Source organism: Sipha flava, unplaced genomic scaffold (genome assembly GCF_003268045.1).
Source record: "Sipha flava isolate LNK unplaced genomic scaffold, YSA_version1 180_pilon_pilon, whole genome shotgun sequence".
Lineage (NCBI taxonomy): Eukaryota > Metazoa > Arthropoda > Insecta > Hemiptera > Aphididae > Sipha > Sipha flava.
The window spans coordinates 873,208-894,573 of record NW_020272187.1 but is presented as its reverse complement, the minus strand read 5'-3'; the positions used below and the strand labels follow the sequence as shown (position 1 = coordinate 894,573).

Sequence of the window (21,366 nt, the reverse complement as noted above, 5' to 3'; positions counted from 1 at the left end):
TCACTTTCGATATCACATATCACCAATCCATATAATATGTGATCCATATTTTATATATGTATATACAGTGCCTTATTGGGGGGGGATAGATTCTCCCTTGATTATTTTTTTTATAGGTAGTTAAGTTGTCTCGTTTTCTATATTTCTCAATATGATATTACTTTTATATATTTCTGTTTTCTTAAAAATAAATATACTCACATGTGCATGCAAGTCACGGCTGTTTTACTGAGATTTTCATTCAAGTGGAATATACAAGTAACCTTGAAAGTGATTCTGAGATGTAAAAAAATTAAAAAACCATTGCACAAATGTGTTTATTAAATAAAAATTGTTGTAAATAAGAATAAAATATTTGTTAAGTTTTAATCGTTAAAAAAAGTGCAGGGCTTACAAGTTTTAAACGATCATAGAGTTACCATATATCATATAAATAATGTTTAACAGAGTTTTAGGTAACTTAAATATTACTATTCATTACCATAGCTGTGGCTAAAATAATAGATTCATTTTTAATTGACGCATATTTTGTATTCATAATTTATTTATATTCATATTTAATTCAATATTATTAAGTTCAGTCAGTACCGAATCTAAGGGGGGGGCATGCCCCGGCTGCTAATCATAGGGGGGCGCAAATTTCAAATTTTAAACTCATCATTTTTATTACATTTTAATTTTTTTTAAAACAAATTGAATCTTTTGTATTGAATTACACAAGTATTTCAAATTAAATAGTTTTAATTCATAATAGTCACACTGGTAAAGATTAAGAAAAGATATTTGTCATTTTATATCATATTATACTTTTGATTTTATGATTTCGCTAAAAATAGCCAAAAACACAATCGGGCCACTCTGCAATTAATATAAATCAATGTTGTATACTTGTATTGGTTAGTCGTAGACACGGACTAAGATATATATCTTAGTCCGTGGTCGAAGACTAACTAATTGAACAATGATAAGCCGAAAAGCATTGCGTATTCATGTGTGTGTATTTTCTGATATTTTAAACAAATATATACTATTTTTAACAGTTGTACTTATTTATTATAACAGTGTTTAGCATTTACTTCACTGTTCACTGGAGGGTATCTAATGAATGCTGGGAAGGCGCGAGGGATGGGCATAGGGGCAGTTGCCCAGGGCCCCACGCCTTAAATTATAATTAAGGCCCCGCGGTTCTGATTTAACTAAACTTAAAATATTTTATTAATATAAATTATAAGACCCAACGTTTATTTTGCCCAGGGACTCGCAAATTCTAGCACCGTCACTGAATGAATGTGTGTGATTATGTGAAAAAGGAATATTCACATTTAATTAAATATTTATTTAAGTGTACTTTACAAGTAATAGTATAATTGTTTTGTTATGGTACAGTCTAAAAAAAAAAAATTATCAAGTTGCGAGTTCCGAAAAAAAAAGAAAATGAGCGAACTTCAGCGTATTTTCATAATTGGCTAGGTAATATTAATATACAATGTAGCGCAGGTTAGAAATTATTTATAATTATTAGATCGTATAGATTTATAATAATTAATGACGTGATTATACTTGATATATTTACTATTTTATAATTTAATACCTAACCGCGAATATGAAACAGGTATAACTTCAAAAATAATAGTTTTCGGAAAACTTTGTGAAATAATTTTAATATATAAAATATGGAAAATGAAAATGACCAGTCAAGATGTTAACATCAAAAGTGTCTAATTATTATTAATGTGAATAAGGACTCCCAAAAATTACCACTACATTTTTGACTATGCCCCCCCCCCCTCGAAACAAAAATTCAGAAGAAGTATATCCAAATATTCTTTGTTTACTTAAAGTAGTAATGTTACTATCTATCAGTTCTGCATCATGTGAATGATCTTTGTTAACCATTTAACCATGCATCATATCAAAAACTAGATTAAAACCTTATTGCACATCGAGAGATATTGTTAATAATCTCGATCTTAATATTTTACTTGACGAATGCTGTAAGAAAAACTTATTATTATTGGTTTATTTTTATCATTATATTAAAAAAATTTTAATATATTTTATGTAAGTTTAATTATTATTTTTATAATATTAAACATTTAAAATGTAAAATTCTAAAAACCCTTGGCTACACTTTTACTTTTTATCATACTTTATACAAAACATAATTTAATACAGCCAGTTAAGTTTTTTATGTATAAGAATCGTAGCAAATAACTTTAGGTTTCCTTTTTGTAATACTATGAACTTTGTTATATCAAAATATTCATTCTTAAAATGGGCAATATTAATATTACTATATTTATTAATAATCTTGTTTTTGTTTCAATAAATAATCTATTTATTTGAAGAATCTCAAATAATACACAACTCTTTACTTTTTTTAAAAAATTTTATTTTTACAAAAATTACAAAATACAGTATATACTTATGAGAAATTTAAATTTAATGATAGTAATTACACATCTGATGTTTTACTAACTATAGGTCTGTATCATAATAAAATAATAAAGTAAACAATAGTTTTTTCATTTAGTAAATTAATAAAATAGTATAAAGAAATTGACTAGTATCTTAAATTAGCAGTTTTAAACATATTATATTATATTTAAATCTAATGCAAATTAAAAACAAACATTTGACTTTAAATAATTTTCAGCTTGATGCCATTACAAACAATTTCATTCAGACCATCTTCTGTTTGTTTAATACTAAATTTAGCCTAAATTTCAATACAACAGTTAATTTAGTAAAATTGAAAATATAATCATAGATAAATAATTAATCTTACATTAGTAAATTGTTCAGCAATATGAATGGCAGTTTTAGTATGCAGAGTGATCTCTCGACATTTTACTAGGGATTTACCATTTGCTAGAGCCATAAAAATAATAAGCTAGAATAAAATTAATTATTTTTTCTATTATTTGTAGGTACAATATTTAAAATATATATGATTTTAACTAATATTAAATTGTATTACATTGTCCATAGTATAAGCATCAACACAAGACTTAACTTCCAATTCTAATAAAAGTTTGTGACAAGCTTCATCAGTGATACTGTCCACAGTTGATTTTCTCATATCATAAAGAGAAGATGAACCAAGCAAACACTTTCCTGTATCGGCTACCAACCTAAAAAAATAGTGAATTAGTTTATATTAGTTTCTAATAAGATCATCATATTGACATTATTTACACTAAACTTCCACCAGAACCTTCTGAATCTCCAATTTCAGTGTGAATTGTAACTTTATGATAACCAGATAAATTTAACTTATTTTTTACAGCTATAGCTATATCTTTAACTATCTAAACAAAAACAATATTATTTTTAAATATTGTAAGAACATTAAGAACATTGAATTTCTCAATAATTTAAATTGATTAAAAATAAAAAAAGGTTCTTTTAACTATAAATTTTGTATCCATACATCTTAACAGAAATTAAAAATAACCCAACAGGTAATAATACATAACCATAATTTATAACCATAAAAATACAAAATAAAATATTCTTGATATAAATGATAAAATTATTAATATTTATTGTGTATATTAAACTATACTTGATTTATTTTATTGATTTGATGCTTAGGTCCGGATATAAAGATGATTCCTTTGATAGCTGGTTGATCTCCAAATTTATTAATTTCAATAGGTTTTAAATAACCAACAATTGGGTTAACTGTTAACAGTACTTCACCACGACCTTTAGGGTAAAATCCTCTATAAAAATAAGTATCAGTTTAATTAGTAATGTTAAACAAAAAAAAAAATTATAATATTTAATAAATAAATATAAAATCACATATTACATAAAATTATGTACTATGTTAACGCTGATAAAATCATGAGTGTTTACCGTTTAATAATATGTGCTTCACAATCTATACCAAATAATTTGTAAATAGGAAATAAAATCTGTAATTTTTAATATATATTATTGAAAATATGTCACAAGTAATATATTAAATAATTATCTAAACTTCTAGTAGTATTTCTAATACATTTGTTACGTAATCCATTGAGGGAGAAAAGCTGACATCTGTTCCTCCTTTCATAGTTATAGAAGAATTCTGATTACTAAATATTGCTACAGGCAACACAGACTGAATCATTAAAGGAATACTCCTATAAATTGAAAAAAATTAATTGCAAATTTTTAATTTTTTTTTTTTAACCTGATTAAGCCGTACGCAGCAGTTTGAGAGTTAACATTCAGATTGAAATTTCCCATTCTTAAAGTTTTAGGATAGAATGATAATTCACAAGAATTTAATTGATCTCCATTTGTATTAGCACGGCACATCTCTTTAACCAAATTAATTCCTAAAATTATAAAAAAAATATTTTCTTCCTAAATGATGCTTAATATTAATTTCACATTTTTAAAGTTAGTCAACATTTTATTATTCACACAATGTAGATATATTTGATTGCACACATAGATAGTTTTAAACATTATGTTATTTCATCAACCAGACAAGATCACAGAACATAGCCAATACAAGAAAATTATAGTAGCTTGTTAAATTATATTATTATAATATTTCAGTTATTTTTCATAATAATTTAGAGATTAAATTATCATTACTATTTTTAAATTAAATTATAATAAAAAATATATATATATATATACATTTATTTTTATTACTATATATATAATAGTAATAAAAATAAATAACTTTAGAGTTATGAACAACTATTTTAACTTATCAATTTTAATAGAATCATATATTACCAGATAAATGTTGAGCTTTCAATCCAGGATTAGATCGTCCTGCTCGTATTTTGGTAATTTTAATAGGTTGCTGAAAAAGACATGAAAAGGCTACGGATAGTCGCAAAATTTGGCCACCCTAATAAAATAATAATACATAAAAATAAAAATATATAAGTTATTATTTGTAGTTAGCGATTTATTTAAACTTGTTACTTACACCTTCTAATATACTGCCATCAATGTTCTTCATATCCATATTTCTATTGTTTGTAAACAAGATATTTTCACTTAGACGATTAAAATTATAAAATAATACCAACCAAAACAGTAAAAATGTATAAAAATTTATTTTGCAATTTTGATGTACAGGTTTAAAAATTACGTATTTTTAACTATAAACCTTGAGCCGGTACAGCTAATCAATGTTATTCTTATCATTATAAATCATATAACCAATCAAATCATATGATGTGAAAATAGAGTTCATTGCTCACCACGATTAAAGATATACTAATGATAACGTATATTAAAATTATTATACAAAAATGTTCTTATTTTTTATAATTTAAAACTAATTTGGATTATTCTATTATTTAACATGGATATTAAACCAGGAAGTCCTTATGATATAAATGGTGCGTGTTTTAACGCAGATATGTACGTTAAAAAAATACTTAAGGTAATAAAATAACCAAGACTAGAAATTTTATCAATTTGTACGAAGTTGTTTGTTGATTTTTATGTAAATAGGAATCAAATTTAAAACAAGTTATGGATCATGAAAGAGAAATACATCAAGACATTCAATCATTACATTCTGATATGCAGACTTTAGTATATGAAAATTACAATAAATTTATTTTAGCAACAGATACAATTGGAAAAGTAATATGACAAACAACATAATATTTTACTAAGATAAATGCAATCATTAAAATATTTAATTTTTTTTAATTATGTTTAAGATGAAAGATGATTTTAAAAATTTAGAAGGAGATATGGAAATGCTCTTATGTAAAATGGATGAAATTACTAAATCTTCAGAAACAATTACTTCATCTTTACATGCAAGTGAACAATGTCTTAAAATATAAAGAAAAAATTGAAATTACTATTTATGGTTCTTATATTATATGTAGGCTAATAGAGATGAAATATCAAAACTTTCAGAAACTCATAAATTATTAAGACGTTTTCAATTTGTTTATACTCTACCGACTACTCTAAAAAAACTTTTATTAAAAAAAGATTATGTACAGGTAATATTTAAATTTTATTTGTTACCTATTCTTTTAATTTATTGCTTAATATAAAATACTCAATTCATATCATTTTTACATACAAAACCTTTGAATATTAATATAATAAAACATATCTTTATACTATAGGTTATTATTTTGTTTGAAAAAAATTAAAACTAAATCAATAAAATTTTAATTTATTTATTTTATTTAGGTTGTTCAAGAATATTTACATGCTCAAAGAGTTTTGACTCAATATGGAAATCAAGAATCATTAAAAGGAATACTTGATGATTGCAATAATATTGTGAATGAATTAATGAAGATTTTATATAGTCATTTAAGGGATAAAGATGTAAGTACTTAGTATTTATAAATTCATAATTATTTTTGATTGTTATTAATATTTTGTATTCCATTTGAAATATGTTTAATGATTGAAACTATGATTTTATATAATAGTTAGCTTTTTATGATATTAGGGATGAAAATTATTTTCCGCATTCTGATAAAAGTAAAAAACAGTAGTGTTTTTAAAACTATGCATTTTTATACTTTTTTTTTTGTCATTTAATGAAAGTAAATGGTTGAAATAGGTATGTATAGCTTTAAGGTAATATATTTAATTTATAAAGAAACAAAATAAGTTATCAAATTGTGTACTGATTTCAATCTAGTTATTTTATGTTTATAAAATTATTAATTCTGGAGAATGTTTGATTTATTAGTCTACATTTTTAGTTTTAATCAATAAAATGCTTACAAGTATATAAAGACATAAATCAACCTATTTTAAACCAAAATAAGTAACTGAACACATTTATCTTATAAAATAATTCAAGTTATAATTTTTTAGGTATCAGGCAAAGAATTAACAAAATCTGTGGATTTATTACTTCAACTGGATGAACCTGTATTATCACTTTGTAAAGAATTTTTGTTACATTCAAAAAATCGTTTATTTGAATCATTGGATGACCTTCAGTTACAAGTTGAAAATCTTAATCAAGTAATTTTAATATCTTTTGATTTTTTAATGAATTGATTTAATTTTATTGTAGTTTTACATTGATATGTATTGTAAAATATATAATGTTTATCTACTATTGTTTACAATAATTTTATTTTTGTAGGATATGATTGAGTTTATTGACTTAGGAAGTGATACATTTCTTAGTCAATTATGTTTGGTAATAACATCATTTAATGATATGTTTATTGAAAATGTTTTAAAAAAGTAATACTTATTACTGATCAAATCCTACATTTTATTAATTATATATTCTATATTTTTAGTGATGGAAACGAAGAAAGTGAAATAACTATGAATCAATTAAGTATTTTTGTTGAAGACAATATGGTCAGATACTTAGAAATTGTTCAGTGTTATATTGATAGAAATACTAGTGATACAGCTATTCTAGTTAGAGCTTTAGATAGATTTTATAGAAAAATTCAAGCAATTGGAAAATTATTTTCGTATAAGGACTTTACATTGTGTGTTTTTAAAATAAAAATATAATATTATTTTATGCCATGCCATATTATTTTAAATATTTTCAGAAATGCTTTAGAAATAATATCTTCTGCTGCCCGCCGCCAAACCAAATTACATTTAGCTATGTTAAAAGCACATTTTAATGATAAACTAGCCACTATACGTCAGTCATTAGTGTCTCTACAAAAATTGAATGATAATGGATTTGCAACAGAATCATTGAATTCTTTAACATCAGATGTAATAGAAAAAGTGAAAGGAATTTTACAAGATATTTCTGTTAGTTAATTTTTTATTAATATTTCAATGTATCAAACTTTAATTTTAAAATACATATTTTAAATTTTAAAAATTTTATTTTTTTTAGATCCTAATATATTAATTTTATTTATAGGCATTTTTAGAACCAGAAGTATCATTTTCAACTAAATATACACTTCGAAAATCTATTAGTGTTGATAATGTACGTGAAGGACTTGTTGTTGGATTTTTACATTATTTATCATCAGCGGCTCGATCATACACTATAAGCATACCTTGTCCACCTGCTTTTCTCTTTTTGATAATGACAAAAATGTGTCTTGAGTATCAAATGTCTGGTGTTGGCTATTTGGTAAACTGACATATACTTTTAACTTTTGAAGAGTGATCAAAATTTAATAAATATTTGTTATTTTATTTATTTTTAGTTACATCTTGTGGATGAAATGTATGAGATTAATAAATATTTTGAAAACAAACCTAAGAATTCTTCACAACTCAGTTCTGAAGCTGAGCTAGCATCAGATATGCATTCTACTGCTCAAGATCTTGTAAATTATTATGTTCGTGTTGAAGGATTATCCATATCCCAAGTAAATTATTAAAATATTATATTTTTTCAAAACACTTGTTTAAGAATTATTTAAAAGTTATTTATTTTCTATTTAATATTTATTATTTAGATGCTAAAAAAGTCTGTTGAAACACGGGATTGGCTTCATAGTTTAGAACCAAGAACAGTACGTGCTGTTATGAAACGAGTTGTAGAGGAAATTACATATGTTGATAGTCAAGTAAGTTTTAATATTTTATTAGTAAATAAGTAGTTTAACCTACTATGTCATTTAATTACAATTTTATTGCTTGCTAAAATTATTGTTGAAACTTTTATAAGGTTTTAGAAAATTTAATAATTGTTGATAAGACATGATTTTTAATTAATGTTTTTACTATAAATAAAAATAATTGCAATTAAATAATAATATGTTAATTAGGTTGGTGAATTATTTGAAGAAGGCTTACGTACAGACAGAAGTAGTGATTCAAGTCGTAGGACTCAAATGTCTAGACACATAAGAGCATGGTCATCTGGTGGTACAGCTACAAACACCCAAACATTTTCAGCCATTAATCGTTTATTTTCTGAACGTATTGATATTTTTTCACCAGTTCAATTTTCAAGAGTTTCTATTACCACAGGCATTATAAAAATAAGTCTAAAAGTTAGTTTACTTATATTCCTGAAATTTCATCATCAATATTTTACCCTCTATTTTTATTTGCAGACACTTTTAGAATGTGTTCGTTTAAGAACATTTAACCGTTATGGACTTCAACAAGTTCAAGTGGATATACATTACTTACAACTTTATTTATGGCGTTTTGTATCAGATGAAAAGTATGCTATTTTCTATAATTAATTATTTTTTAAACTATATTCATAAATATTAAATCAATCAATATGTATATCAAAGTGCTTTAAGAATGTAAAATTTAAATTTTTTTAATTAAATTTATTACTACAGTGAAAAAAATTAAAAATACAATTTTCTTAAAATAAAGATATTTTGAATGAAATCTGCAAATTGATAAGATTATAATATTATTTATTTAATTAAATTTGGATATGTTTTGTCTTAAATAATTTTTATTTCTGGTTCTAAAATCCTATATCGGTCTTTGACCAAACAATTCTTGAATTTGGATTAATAATTTTGAATGCAAATCAAATCAAACATGTTATTAATCAATGCAATTATAATTTAATTGTTATTACATACCACTTCTTGTGGGTGTCCTAATAAAATATATGAAATAAGAATAGTTTATAACCAATTAATTAATTAATTTTTTTTGTTAATTAACAAGTCAAGTTGTATCCTAGACTTAATTATACACACTGTTTGACTTGTATCTTTATACATGTGTGATTTAAAAATTACATAGTTAAAATATTTATTTATAGAAAAGAAAACAATTCATTCTGTACAATTTCAATTATAGATTTTCGAAAATATTACATTTTCCTCTAATTAATCATATTTTAATATTGTTATTTAAAAAATTATTTATTTATTTCAGTTTAGTTCATTTGCTTTTGGATGAAATATTAAGCAGCTCTGTGCATAGGTGTTTAAATCCAGTTTTAATGGAACCCAGTGTTGTTGAAATTATTTGTGAAAGAGGATAAATTTGTTTGTGTTCATATTTTATCTTTTTTAATATTTATTTGGTAAAAAGAGCTTTTAGACTCTATATATATTATTTTATGTATTATATTATCAAAATAATTATTTTATAAACTGTAATAGCTATTCATTTTATTATTTTATTTATTCTAAAATGAAGTCATTATAATATTGTATGATAAATTTAACTTTTATCTAAACATTATTTATAGATCAACAAATCGTAATGCAGTACATTATGATTTGGAAACACTATAAATTTGATCTAAAACTATTAAATTTATTCGTTATTTAAAATGTCTTATTTTTAATTTTTGGGTACTAATATTCAAAGATATAAATTAGTATTCCTTATTTTTTGTGTATTGATCATTATCCTTTTTACCCCAGTAGATTTAAAGATAGAGGCAAATAAATTAAATTAATAAATTACATGTAATGCATTTCAATTTCATTGCATATTCTAATTACCTAATCTAACCCAAGAATAAATAATTACTTTCATTAAAAATATTTTTTTATAGTACATTTCAATTTTTATCTAAACAGGCAATATAATAAACTAGGTAGTTTAATTACCCGGCATCATACAGAACAATCTTGGGCTGAACATATTTTTAATGGATTATTACTTTACATTATTTAGTTTTACTTTATTTTAATTAGTTGGTTATAAAACAAATTAAACTAAATTTCAAATTTATCTATATGGTAGTTTTGGCTCTACACTGAATTACCTGGTTTTCCAGCATGGTATTGTTTTTGCCAATGCCAGTATTTTTTAGAATCCCCTCTTATTTCATGTCAAGAGTATTGGAGAGACCACTGTTTCAAAATTTCATACATTTTGTAATTTTTGATAAGCATCGCTGATCAGTGGTATTTCTAATTTTTTTAAATAGATTTTTATTTACTTATAGCTGAATTACCCGCTGTTGCCCAGTAATAGAATTTTGAGTGTTCAACTCCTTTTGGTATTACTCACTGTAGAAGTATTTTTAAGTGTAAATCATTAAGATAATAATTTTTAAAGTATTGATACAAATAAATAATAAGTATAGCGTACAATCAAAAAAGTGGTAAACAGGGACGGATTAAGGTTTTTACCGCACATAGGCTGAAATAAATTTACCACCTACCTACTTTAGGTATTGATATTTTACTTCTAAAAGTGATAAGTAAAAAATCCATCACGTGTCTTATTAAAAAAAAATGATCATGAATAAAAACAATACTTTGTATATACCTACCTACAATTATTAATAAATAAAAACAATAATAAAAATATAAGTAAAACTTGTTTTACTATCTAAAATAAACAAAATTAAGTTAAAATCGGATTCAAGCGATACAGGTTTTAATACTTTCTTCCTTCACGATCTACTATTAATACTATAAAATAAATAAAAAAAATTTAATAAATACCTAATAATAATAATAATTTCAGTTTCGGTTTACCTAGCAACAGAATACTGTTAATATCGATATTTGTTTCACAATCACATCGAACTATGTTCAAATTACATGTTTTTATATTTTAAATTTAAAAAAAATAAATAACGTAGTTTTTAGGTCACACCGTAAAAAAAGTTGCTATTTCTTTTTGACCGTTAAAATTTACCGCCTTAGGCTTCAGCCTAAACAGCCTAAGCGGTAATACGGCTGTGGTGGTAAGTATCGTTTTTGGAGGAAAATATAGTAGCTCTTGGAAATTATTTTCAGTAAAATAGATAAGTTCACAATTTTCTAGATGTACACTGAAATGTGTGACAGTGAGGTTCCTTTCCATTTTTTCGATTGTTATAGCAACAATAAAACAATTGTTCGTTCGGGCCTTATTAGGTATTCTGATGCTTCCCTTTCCTTTTTCCCGAGACAAAAGGTAGCCTGAGGTACCAAAAGGTATGATCCTCTCCAAAGTACAATGTATACTAAATTTCATCAAAATCGATTGCATAAAAAAAAACAGGTAGAAATAATTTTAACGTTTAATGTAAATTAAATGGCTTAAGCCCACTAAGTATTTGTGTTTGTACAATTTTAATAGTGTTAATAATAATTTTTATGATATAAGATAAGTAATATTGTTAATATTTTGACAGTTAAAACTACTTATATATATATATATTAGCTTTATTCAACATTCATAGAGAAATAGAAATTTCTATTGAAGACATCATTCAACGATTTGATTAAATGAAGAAAAAGTATACCGATTCAATTTTATAAAAGTAACAGGAACTGTCGTTTAAAAAATGAATTATAAGCAATAAAAAAATTGGTTTTTTTTATACTGATATAACTACATACCGGCAAATACAATAAATCGCCCCTCCCCTCTCAAATAAGATCCCAGATACGTGTCTGAGAAATAGATTATTTTTTGTTAGATCAAGAATCCTGGAGTATCAAGTTAGAAAAATGTTTTATCAAAACAACATTATCTAAAATGCACACAATAGGTTAGAATTATGAAATTAATTTGCCTAATTCATATAATCAGAAAATAAATGGTAGTCATATTAATGAATTATTATTTTGTCACTAATACGCTGAATAGTCATTACTTTACTCTTGGAACCCGTAAAGTAGTAACTACTTATAGAATAATGAAAATCATCAAATTAATATTATATGGAAAACAATATTGTTAACTTAATGTTATTTTGTATTCATTCTAATACCTATTGAGCAATTTTCATTTTTTTTTTTTTTTTTTGTATAACATTTTAGTGATTAACTATCCTTAAATATTGTACATTAAATATCAATACTGTTTAATGGTACTCTACATTATTACAATAAACATTAAACACCTAGGTACCTATTGATAATAATGATTATAATTGAGTCTTCATAGATATTATTAGAATATGAAATGTTGACCAAAAAATAACATTTTTTGAAAATATCTTTTTCTTTTTATCTAGACAAAAATGAAATTATCTTTTATCTTCATCTAAATATTTTAATGTTTTTTATCTATTATCTTTATCTAGATGAGTTTGGAAATATTATCTTTCATCTTTATCTAGATAAATTTTGCATTATCTATTCTCAACACTGATATCAATGCACACGATTTATCATCATCAGAACCGTGTCAAACATTTCAATGCCCCGGGGCAAAATTTTTTCTACAGGGCCACTGGGCACAGGTAGCATATTAAGTGCAGATAAGGGCGCCCTCTTACTTTTAAAAAACTACGGTGCTCGGGGGCAATTGCCTCCTTTGACCCCCCCCCCTTAACACGGCCCTGATCATCATGTAGATACAATTAACATTTTATCCTTTTTTATTAATATTATTTACTATTCATATTTTGTCGTATCTTATTTTATGAAAACCCTTTGTCCACTCAAAGATAGATAATGTACAAATTACCCAGTTAATGTACCTTTAAATTAAACGTTTTACAAATATGTTTACTTTATTCAATAGACATGGGTAGTGTTCACATTATCCGGATGATGTGTACATTACACGATTTTCGTACTCTAACCATAACATAAATATATTATTTGGAAGGAAGACATTTAATATAATTTAATTTTGCAAACGCAATAAGATTATTTCAGTAAATGACACTCATATACAATAACACTCAGGAGCGTATTTTAAATCGCTAAAACCAGGGGCGGATCCAGAGTCGGGGAACTGTGGGTCAAGCCATTTCAAGAGGCCATTTATTAGGGATGAAACTGAATTAGAAATGAATATCTTGTAAAAAAAAAAAAAAACAATATGCTCATAAAAGTGTATAAGTATATTTATACATTTTAGAATTAGTGATACCACCGATAATGACTTATTTACTAATTTAATTAATAAATATAATCTAATTTTATTACCGCAACAAACGTACAGAATAAAATATGATTTACTTAACTTTCTACTAAAACGATATAATTTAAAATATAAATTATGAATTGAAAAATTTTAAATTTTGAATATACATGGCATTCATTTTTCAAGTTACTCCGATGGGCCAACTGTCCAAGAGTCCAAATCAAGGTCTAAAGAGAGAAAAAAATTTCCAAGAGGCCAATTTTGTCAACAAATATTAACTGTGGGTCAGCTGACCCTCTGACCCCCCCCCTAGATCCGCCCCTGGCTGAATCCGTATTTAAGGAATCGATTGTATGAGAGATACACATTTCAAATTTTTTAATGTGGATCATTTCATAACGAAATCAAATTAGGCGTGGCTGTGAATACTGAATTGGGCTATACTTATTGAAAAAACAAATAAACACAAACGTAACTTTCAAAACACAGACAAGTGTTAAAAAAGAACTACATAAAAGTTGATCAATCTAGCATTAGATAAAAAAAAAAAAACCACAAGTATTAAGGATTCACCCGATTTAAATATTGCAAAACATTTTACTTGTACATTTTGAGCCTGAAATAAAGAAAAATTTGGGCCCCCCCCCCCAGAAGTAAGTCTAAATATGCCCCTGATCGCATTGAAGTAGGTATCAAATATTATGTAATTTATAAAAATATTTTCTGTTCAGAAATCACTAGAGTATAGATAAAACAGAATTATCGAAAATTGCAATAATAAAATGAACTTCAGAGTGTTCAAAAACAATGCATACAATCATTGATAGTGATTTAATAATGGTTAGTGGAATCAAAAACCTATTAGCTTGTTTCCGTTTTAAAAATACTGAACTTAATTAAAAATAAATATACATTTTATTTGATCCAATTGAAAAATCATTCAGTGTGCCATAAAATATAGCTATAATATACATATTTCCCTGAAAATTGCAGTAGTAGTCAGTATCTAGTTCTTATATAAAAGCAGACTTGGGTAGTATTCCGAATACAATATTTGGAATACTGTATTCAGAATACTTTTTAAGTATTTTGAATACTTATAACGAGTATTCTGAATACTGTATTTCGAATACCGTCAAATCATCTATTTTTTAAATGATTTTATTACTTTTCCGTCGTATCTTGTATAAGCTAATATTAGGTATTTATTATTATTGTAAACCATCAACTATAATAGTTATATAATAAAAAAATACAATTAAATAACATATATTTAGTCTACAATTTCAAATATTTCTGTTGAGTGAACATCTATTATTTTTATAGTTGGAAAACTAGAAGTATTTTAAAAGTATTCGGAATACAATTTGTATAAAGTATTTGAATACATATTCGGATTACTATTTTTTGTAAGTATTCGAATATTTATTCTAAATACTTTTAAAAAATATTTTACCCAAGTATGTATAAAAGTCATGATACTGGTTTTATTTTTGATTACTTATATTTGTAACTATTATTCAGTGAAAGAAGAAACTCTTTTCTGTAATACCACATAATCATATTTTTCCGAAGCACCTACAATAGAATACGTCTATGTTCTTAAATTTCTAAACACTTTTAAATTCAAACCCAGTTTCGAAAAAGCAAATGCTGAAAATATAATCATTGATGTAAATTATAATAATATTTGGGAGTTCCAGGGTGTCTGAACCCCCCACCCGCCACCCCACCGAAATTTCTTCAATATTTTACGAATGTTTAAAATACCAATTTATTTTTAATATCAACATAAATATTTTCAGTCAAAAATGACTTAAGCTCCAATTAATTATTGACTGCTTTTAATTTTATATCATAATATCATATGAAAATATTATATTAGTTTTAACAAAAGAAGATTAAATCTTTTTCTGTCTTATTTTTAACCAAATATCGAAAGTTAAAATCTAATTTCAATAAAATTACAATATACATATTTTGGACCCCTTCCGAAAAAAATTCTAGATACGGCCTTGCACTGTTTAGTTATTATCATACTCATATATTAGGTACATGCAATATAGTGTTGTATTTCACACGCTTTATAAACGCATTTGTTAGGGATTTTAAATTGAAATATTATTACTTTACAATGTTAAACCACCTATGATCTATAAGTGTGTGTGTGTATAAATGTGTATTGTAGTTTTTGTTGCCCCCCATGCGTCTTATTCATTAAGCATTGACATAAATGCCAGGACACGTTGTTTGTATAGTCATGAATATTCTTTCCCTTTGACTAATATCATATATACATATATAGGAACCTATATTTTGCCGTATGTGCTACACCTTTAAAAAAAAAGTATGGAACAGGAAGTGTACATATTTTTTTAAAGAAATAAACCAGTTGTCACAAAATGTTTTTGGAAATAATTACTCCCCACCTTACCATGGATATATTTACCAATAATTTTTTTTTTTTTTTTTGGATGCGTAATAAATCTATTATCGATAAATAATGTAATTTCTATTATAGCCGTCAATATGAAGTCTATTATTTGTTATACATGTAATAAATATTGTAATTGTTTGATAGTAGGTATATGCACATATTCTTAAAAAATTAAAAACATATTTTTAACACCTGCATACATGTAGTTTCCTCATAATTCACTTTCCAAGAAAATAATGATGAAACGATTGTTCTATTACAGTTTAAAAACAAATTTTTTATCAATTTATTAATTTGTTTAGTAAAAAATTACTTAGAATATATTAGTCAAAAAAATTATGTAATGTATAAGTTATATTAAATATTTAAAATATGTATAATTCAATAATGATATTTAAAAATGTATTATGACTATTTCATAAAAAAATTTAGTAATCCTTTAACTTTATTTTCGATTCTCAAGTAATAAAATTAGGTATTCTTGTTCTAACTGCATTTATTTATGTAGTTTTATAAATATTAAAGATAAAAATAGTTAATACAAGTAGTTATGAATACATAATTATATAATTATATAAATTAAATACAATAGTAAACATTATTTTCAAATTTTTTGATGGGAGTTTACAATTTTTTTAAAAAATAAGTGATTTTATATCATAAAAAATACATAAATGGTATGAATTCATAATTATATTATTTTACAGATATTTTTATACAAACATTACAATCACATGTTATAAATGAATGTTATCTTTCTCTGTGTCTTCATAGCAAGTAATTTATGAATTTTGAACCTTTTTTTTTCTTCCAGCGGGGAGGGTTCGAGACCTGGAAAACCTTACACCCAAAAATACGCCATTGTTAATAAGTGCACCTTTGTATTAAATTAATTTTATTTGTTAATAAAAATGGCGTATGATCATAAATGTAAAATTTAAGTATAATAATTCTCAGAATAGGTAGGTTAGGTGGGTTATTAATGAAAGGGTATAAATAAGCTAATTACATATAAGTTCATTATGTCATGTTATGGTTATATTTTTTTAACCTATACCGATTAACATTTCATAACTAATATTTTAAGATAGCTACCTATTAATTTGTTATCATGTTATCCGTTTTACTTTATAAAATGTTATGAACATGAATAGTTGATACTTAATTATAAGAAAATGTTTTATCGCGTTGGTTGGTGTCATTATACTACCCTACTGTACTTATTTACACAATAAAATAATTGAATTTTTGGTACGGAAAGAGAGGTGATATATCACCTGTTATTATTTCACTGTTTATTTCACTCTGATATTATTTTATAAAATAATATAAGAGCGAAATAAACTTACAGCCAAGTGTCTCAATTGATTCTTTTGTTCAATATTAAGTAGGTATTATAAACTATATACCTATTTTTCGCTTGATTGTATAAGTCATTATTCAGTTTTAAAGAAGTACTTATTATTTAGGGATTCAAAATTATATACACCACCGTCATTTATATAGTTCGTCTTAAAATAGTTTTGTTGGGTATACGCATTATCATAAAATAAAAAACTACACTTCGGTGCGTTTGGATATAAGGAAACCGAACAAAAATTGGGGAGAAAACATCAACCGAGGTTAGCCTATTATCATCATCGTTACCACCGGCATCATCAGCATAATGTGTGCGGCGGTGGCGTTGTTCAGGTATTGTTAAATGTCATCTGTATCGTACACCATCCGCGCACGTATACGTACACCTATAACATAATAGTGTATACCTGTCACAGCTGTTAATTAGTGACATATTGTTTAGTTTTTTTTCTCTTCTACCTGTACAGTTATAGTAGAAATCGAATGGAACGCATTCGGTTGTTCGCTGTCCCACGGATAGCACACCCATTTCCTCAACTCGTATGTGTATTAATTCAACACTCGTACTCAGATGTAACTACCTGAAATATTATAAATACTATCGATGGAAGAATATGATTTCAGTTCGTTGTATTTATAGCATTTTCACTTGTTGTTCAGCCATTAATAAACGAACAGTGTCCACGAGAACGCGATAACCATCAAATTAGGTACGGTGAGCATCGATATTATATTAACTTTATTTTATATTTAAATAATACTATGTTTGTGAATTCTATACTTTTTTTATCGTTTTTACTGAACTACGATTAGTTTATCGTAATTAACATTTTCTCAATGCAAATTATTATGTATACATATAGGTACATATAGATACCTATAGGTACCTATAGATACGCATTGTTTTGTATTAAGTTTTTGAAAAAAAAAATAAAAATCAGTTTATATTATTTATGTGAGAAATATTTTCAACAAAATACGTAACGAAGCGCATAGTAGTATGATGACGCTCAATCATAACATTTTTATCCCGTTAGCCTATTTAGATTTAAAATATTGTACTACCCATGTTAAATAATTATATTTTTATAGATTTTTTAGTAATTTTACAAATAAGTGTTGATACAATTGCATAATTACTGTTTCTAAAACAAATGTTACGTGTTGATTTATTCGAATTTACACAATTTATATTCAAAATATAATACAGCTGATTGAGGTACTTAATAAAAATCTATGATATACATATATCACGAAGAGGAATATTAGTTTGAAGGTATAGAGGTTAAACGAATTAAAGACGAAACGAAAATTAAATGGGTCAACGAAAGATTTAATTAATTGAGATGAATTAGTGTAATAAGGCGTATAAAAAAATGTATTACATGAATTCAAAGATTTAGACCACAAAAAAAGCATTTATTGAAATTGTTCTTTTGTAATTTTCTTGGAGTAACGTAAATTTATGTGAATAATAATTCAAATAAACACACATATATCATTTATTATATTATACAACATACGCAATGTAGTCCATAAAAAGTTTGAATATTTTTCTTTACTGAAATTGATAAATTATATTTATAAAATATAGTTGGATATATTTTTGATATTTATATAATCCAACCACTTGTGATATTGCTTATAACTTACAAGTAGAGTAGAACCTTTCAAACGCATTACTTTATATTATATAGATATATTAACATTGATTAAATCATGTGGTATTGTATAATTGTGTCAACGATTTCAAAGATTCATGCATGAAATAATAGTTAGAAGTAGTAGTAAGTTAGACTTAAATAAATATTTAAACCTACAGAATTGTTTTTTTATTTATATTAGAGTAATTAATTATACATTTATATCAAATACATACATATAGATGCAGATTTCACATCTGTTTTTTATTTTATCAAAACATCCGAATGTGACGAATAATGAATTAATAATATTTTAATTTATATTTTCTGTTGAATTTTAACTAAATAAACTATGATCTTTGGAATATTCGTAATAATTTTAATTGCACTTAGATGTTAACAAAGTGAATAAGTTTCTAAAATAAAAAAATCATATATTTTTATTTATTAGTATGATTAATTTATATTATTCATAAGTTTATAAAAAATGTAATTTGTATACACAGTACAGTACACACATATGGGAGGATGATGTATTTTTATGTATATTATTTAAACATTATTTCACATACATGTATTCTAACACGGGGATTATTCATACTATGATATACAATATCTATAATGATATGATATATTATGCATTTATACAAATGATAAAATACAATTTTTGATTAGCAATATAGTAGAAGTTCGTTTTACAGACATGTTGGATATAACAAATAATTCTTATGTGATCGTTGTTTATAATTATTTATAGGTAACTAATGAATGATTCAAATTGTTAAATTGAAGAGATGAAAAGTGCAAAAAACTAAGTTGATTATGAGGAAATAATGAGAACATTTCATATCCAGATGCCATTAGGAACGAACATCCATTAAAAACGGATGTATAACTTACATTATCCCAGATTACATGGATAGTTAATACAAATAATTGCCCATGAAAATAGTTTGAAAAGTGATTCATTGATCATTGCAACGGTTGTCGTAGCTCATGGGTATTGAACATTATTTAATATTGTAATATAAACTTTAATGAAATAATAAATAATAATAATAATAAAAAAAAAAATCAAAATATGTTTAAAATATAAAGAGGAAACTGGTAGACGGTATACGATGGATAAATGAGACGCTATTCACAAACGTTTATTATTGCTGTGAATTGTCCGTTAAGTGGACCCGCACGATAGACACCGGCATCCTCACATTCACATATGAAACCTTCACGTACAGTATCCTACACTGTGCAACGTGTTATTTAATATTAATTTAGATGCATTCCCCTTTTAACGAACAGTATCCTGTTATATTATACTGCCTGCAGTCCTTTGCTATTCATTTTCGATCCCCTCGTCCCTCATTGGAAGTATTATTTTTTTAAATCATTGGGAATAATGGTTTACTGTAATAATGTAACAATAAACAAAATCATACACATCAAAATCCGATAGTATTTCTTATAGCAATCATGTTATACCATGAAATGTATGTAGATATCTATATAATCGTCTATTTAATATTTTAATATTATCATTAGGTAAATTTAGACTTTTAAAAGCGAACGATTTATATTATACTATATAAACTATGTAAGTATATATATGTATATACATATACATATATAAATATAGAATATACTTTTTTATTTATAAGTTTATAGTTATTTGATAATATCTAAATCTAAGCTCGTTTCTAATAAAGTATAATTACAGTTTAAGAAAAATATGGATATGACATTATAATACCGTTCAATGTGTTGGTGTAATTTATTTTGATTTCACAACAGTATTTACTATTTAATAAGTATTTTATTATTACCGCTTAATTATAAGCTTTAATACAATTTATTTTACATCAGTAATTTAACGTTTATACAAAATAAATTACACTTGATTTAATTATATAGTACATTAATATGCAACGATAATTTTCAATGTTGACACAAATTTTTGGTTTTAATTCTTTAATAATTTAAGACACTCCGAGGGTAAGTAAATATTAAAAATTTTGAATCAAATAGAAAATTAGGATATAAATTCGGGCAAAAATTAAAATAAAAATGTACGTTTTAACGTTATAGTTGTTTCAGCCCACTCGTGTAAGAACGATATTATAAAAATATAATTATATAATAAAATTCTAAAATGTGTACTGTACATGTACAGTTTCAATATTTTGACAATTTTATTCATATATTTTTGTTACTTTCAACAATAAT

The 21,366-nt window shown here is 24.9% G+C and overlaps 2 protein-coding genes and 1 long non-coding RNA gene across 4 annotated transcripts; 1 reads left to right on the top strand and 2 right to left on the bottom strand.

Annotated features, from left to right (window-relative positions):
• Positions 1–2,464: 2,464 nt before the first annotated feature.
• Positions 2,465–5,097, bottom strand: LOC112680788 (RNA 3'-terminal phosphate cyclase). 2 transcript variants are annotated; one of them, XM_025550987.1, is made up of 10 exons: positions 4,943–5,097; positions 4,744–4,861; positions 4,199–4,331; positions 4,010–4,133; positions 3,865–3,923; positions 3,569–3,728; positions 3,199–3,311; positions 2,981–3,134; positions 2,789–2,893; positions 2,465–2,719 (listed from the first exon to the last, which is right to left on the bottom strand). In XM_025550987.1, the coding sequence occupies exons 1-10, from the start codon at positions 4,979–4,981 to the stop codon at positions 2,642–2,644; spliced, it is 1,083 nt and encodes a 360-aa protein (XP_025406772.1). In that variant the 5' UTR covers positions 4,982–5,097; the 3' UTR covers positions 2,465–2,641. The 2 variants fall into 2 exon arrangements, 1 of the variants encoding a protein (XP_025406772.1); XR_003148344.1 differs by having other exon boundaries at positions 2,627–2,719; positions 2,789–2,871.
• Positions 5,098–5,249: 152 nt separating this feature from the next.
• LOC112680778 (vacuolar protein sorting-associated protein 51 homolog) lies at positions 5,250–9,963 on the top strand. Its single transcript, XM_025550971.1, has 15 exons — positions 5,250–5,404; positions 5,476–5,610; positions 5,691–5,792; positions 5,865–5,984; positions 6,181–6,321; positions 6,823–6,975; positions 7,100–7,203; positions 7,263–7,463; positions 7,530–7,743; positions 7,859–8,077; positions 8,154–8,318; positions 8,409–8,519; positions 8,721–8,948; positions 9,012–9,124; positions 9,808–9,963. The coding sequence occupies exons 1-15, from the start codon at positions 5,324–5,326 to the stop codon at positions 9,914–9,916; spliced, it is 2,196 nt and encodes a 731-aa protein (XP_025406756.1). The 5' UTR covers positions 5,250–5,323; the 3' UTR covers positions 9,917–9,963.
• Positions 9,964–17,263: 7,300 nt separating this feature from the next.
• Positions 17,264–20,436, bottom strand: LOC112680793. Its single transcript, XR_003148345.1, has 3 exons — positions 20,044–20,436; positions 17,960–18,081; positions 17,264–17,886 (listed from the first exon to the last, which is right to left on the bottom strand). It is a non-coding gene; the product is annotated as an uncharacterized LOC112680793 (long non-coding RNA).
• Positions 20,437–21,366: the final 930 nt, after the last annotated feature.

Excerpts from the sequence above, each read along its gene's own strand:
- LOC112680778 (XM_025550971.1), top strand. The coding sequence starts at position 5,324 with ATGGATATTAAACCAGGAAGTCCTTATGATATAAATGGTGCGTGTTTT. Across the intron at positions 6,976-7,099 it reads AAGTTGAAAATCTTAATCAA|GATATGATTGAGTTTATTGA; the intron begins GTAATTTTAATA and ends TTATTTTTGTAG. Across the intron at positions 8,949-9,011 it reads TTATAAAAATAAGTCTAAAA|ACACTTTTAGAATGTGTTCG; the intron begins GTTAGTTTACTT and ends TTTTATTTGCAG.
- LOC112680788 (XM_025550987.1), bottom strand. The coding sequence starts at position 4,981 with ATGGATATGAAGAACATTGATGGCAGTATATTAGAAGGT. Across the intron at positions 4,134-4,198 it reads GTTAACTCTCAAACTGCTGC|GAGTATTCCTTTAATGATTC; the intron begins GTACGGCTTAAT and ends TTCAATTTATAG. Across the intron at positions 3,312-3,568 it reads AAATCAATAAAATAAATCAA|ATAGTTAAAGATATAGCTAT; the intron begins GTATAGTTTAAT and ends GTTTTTGTTTAG.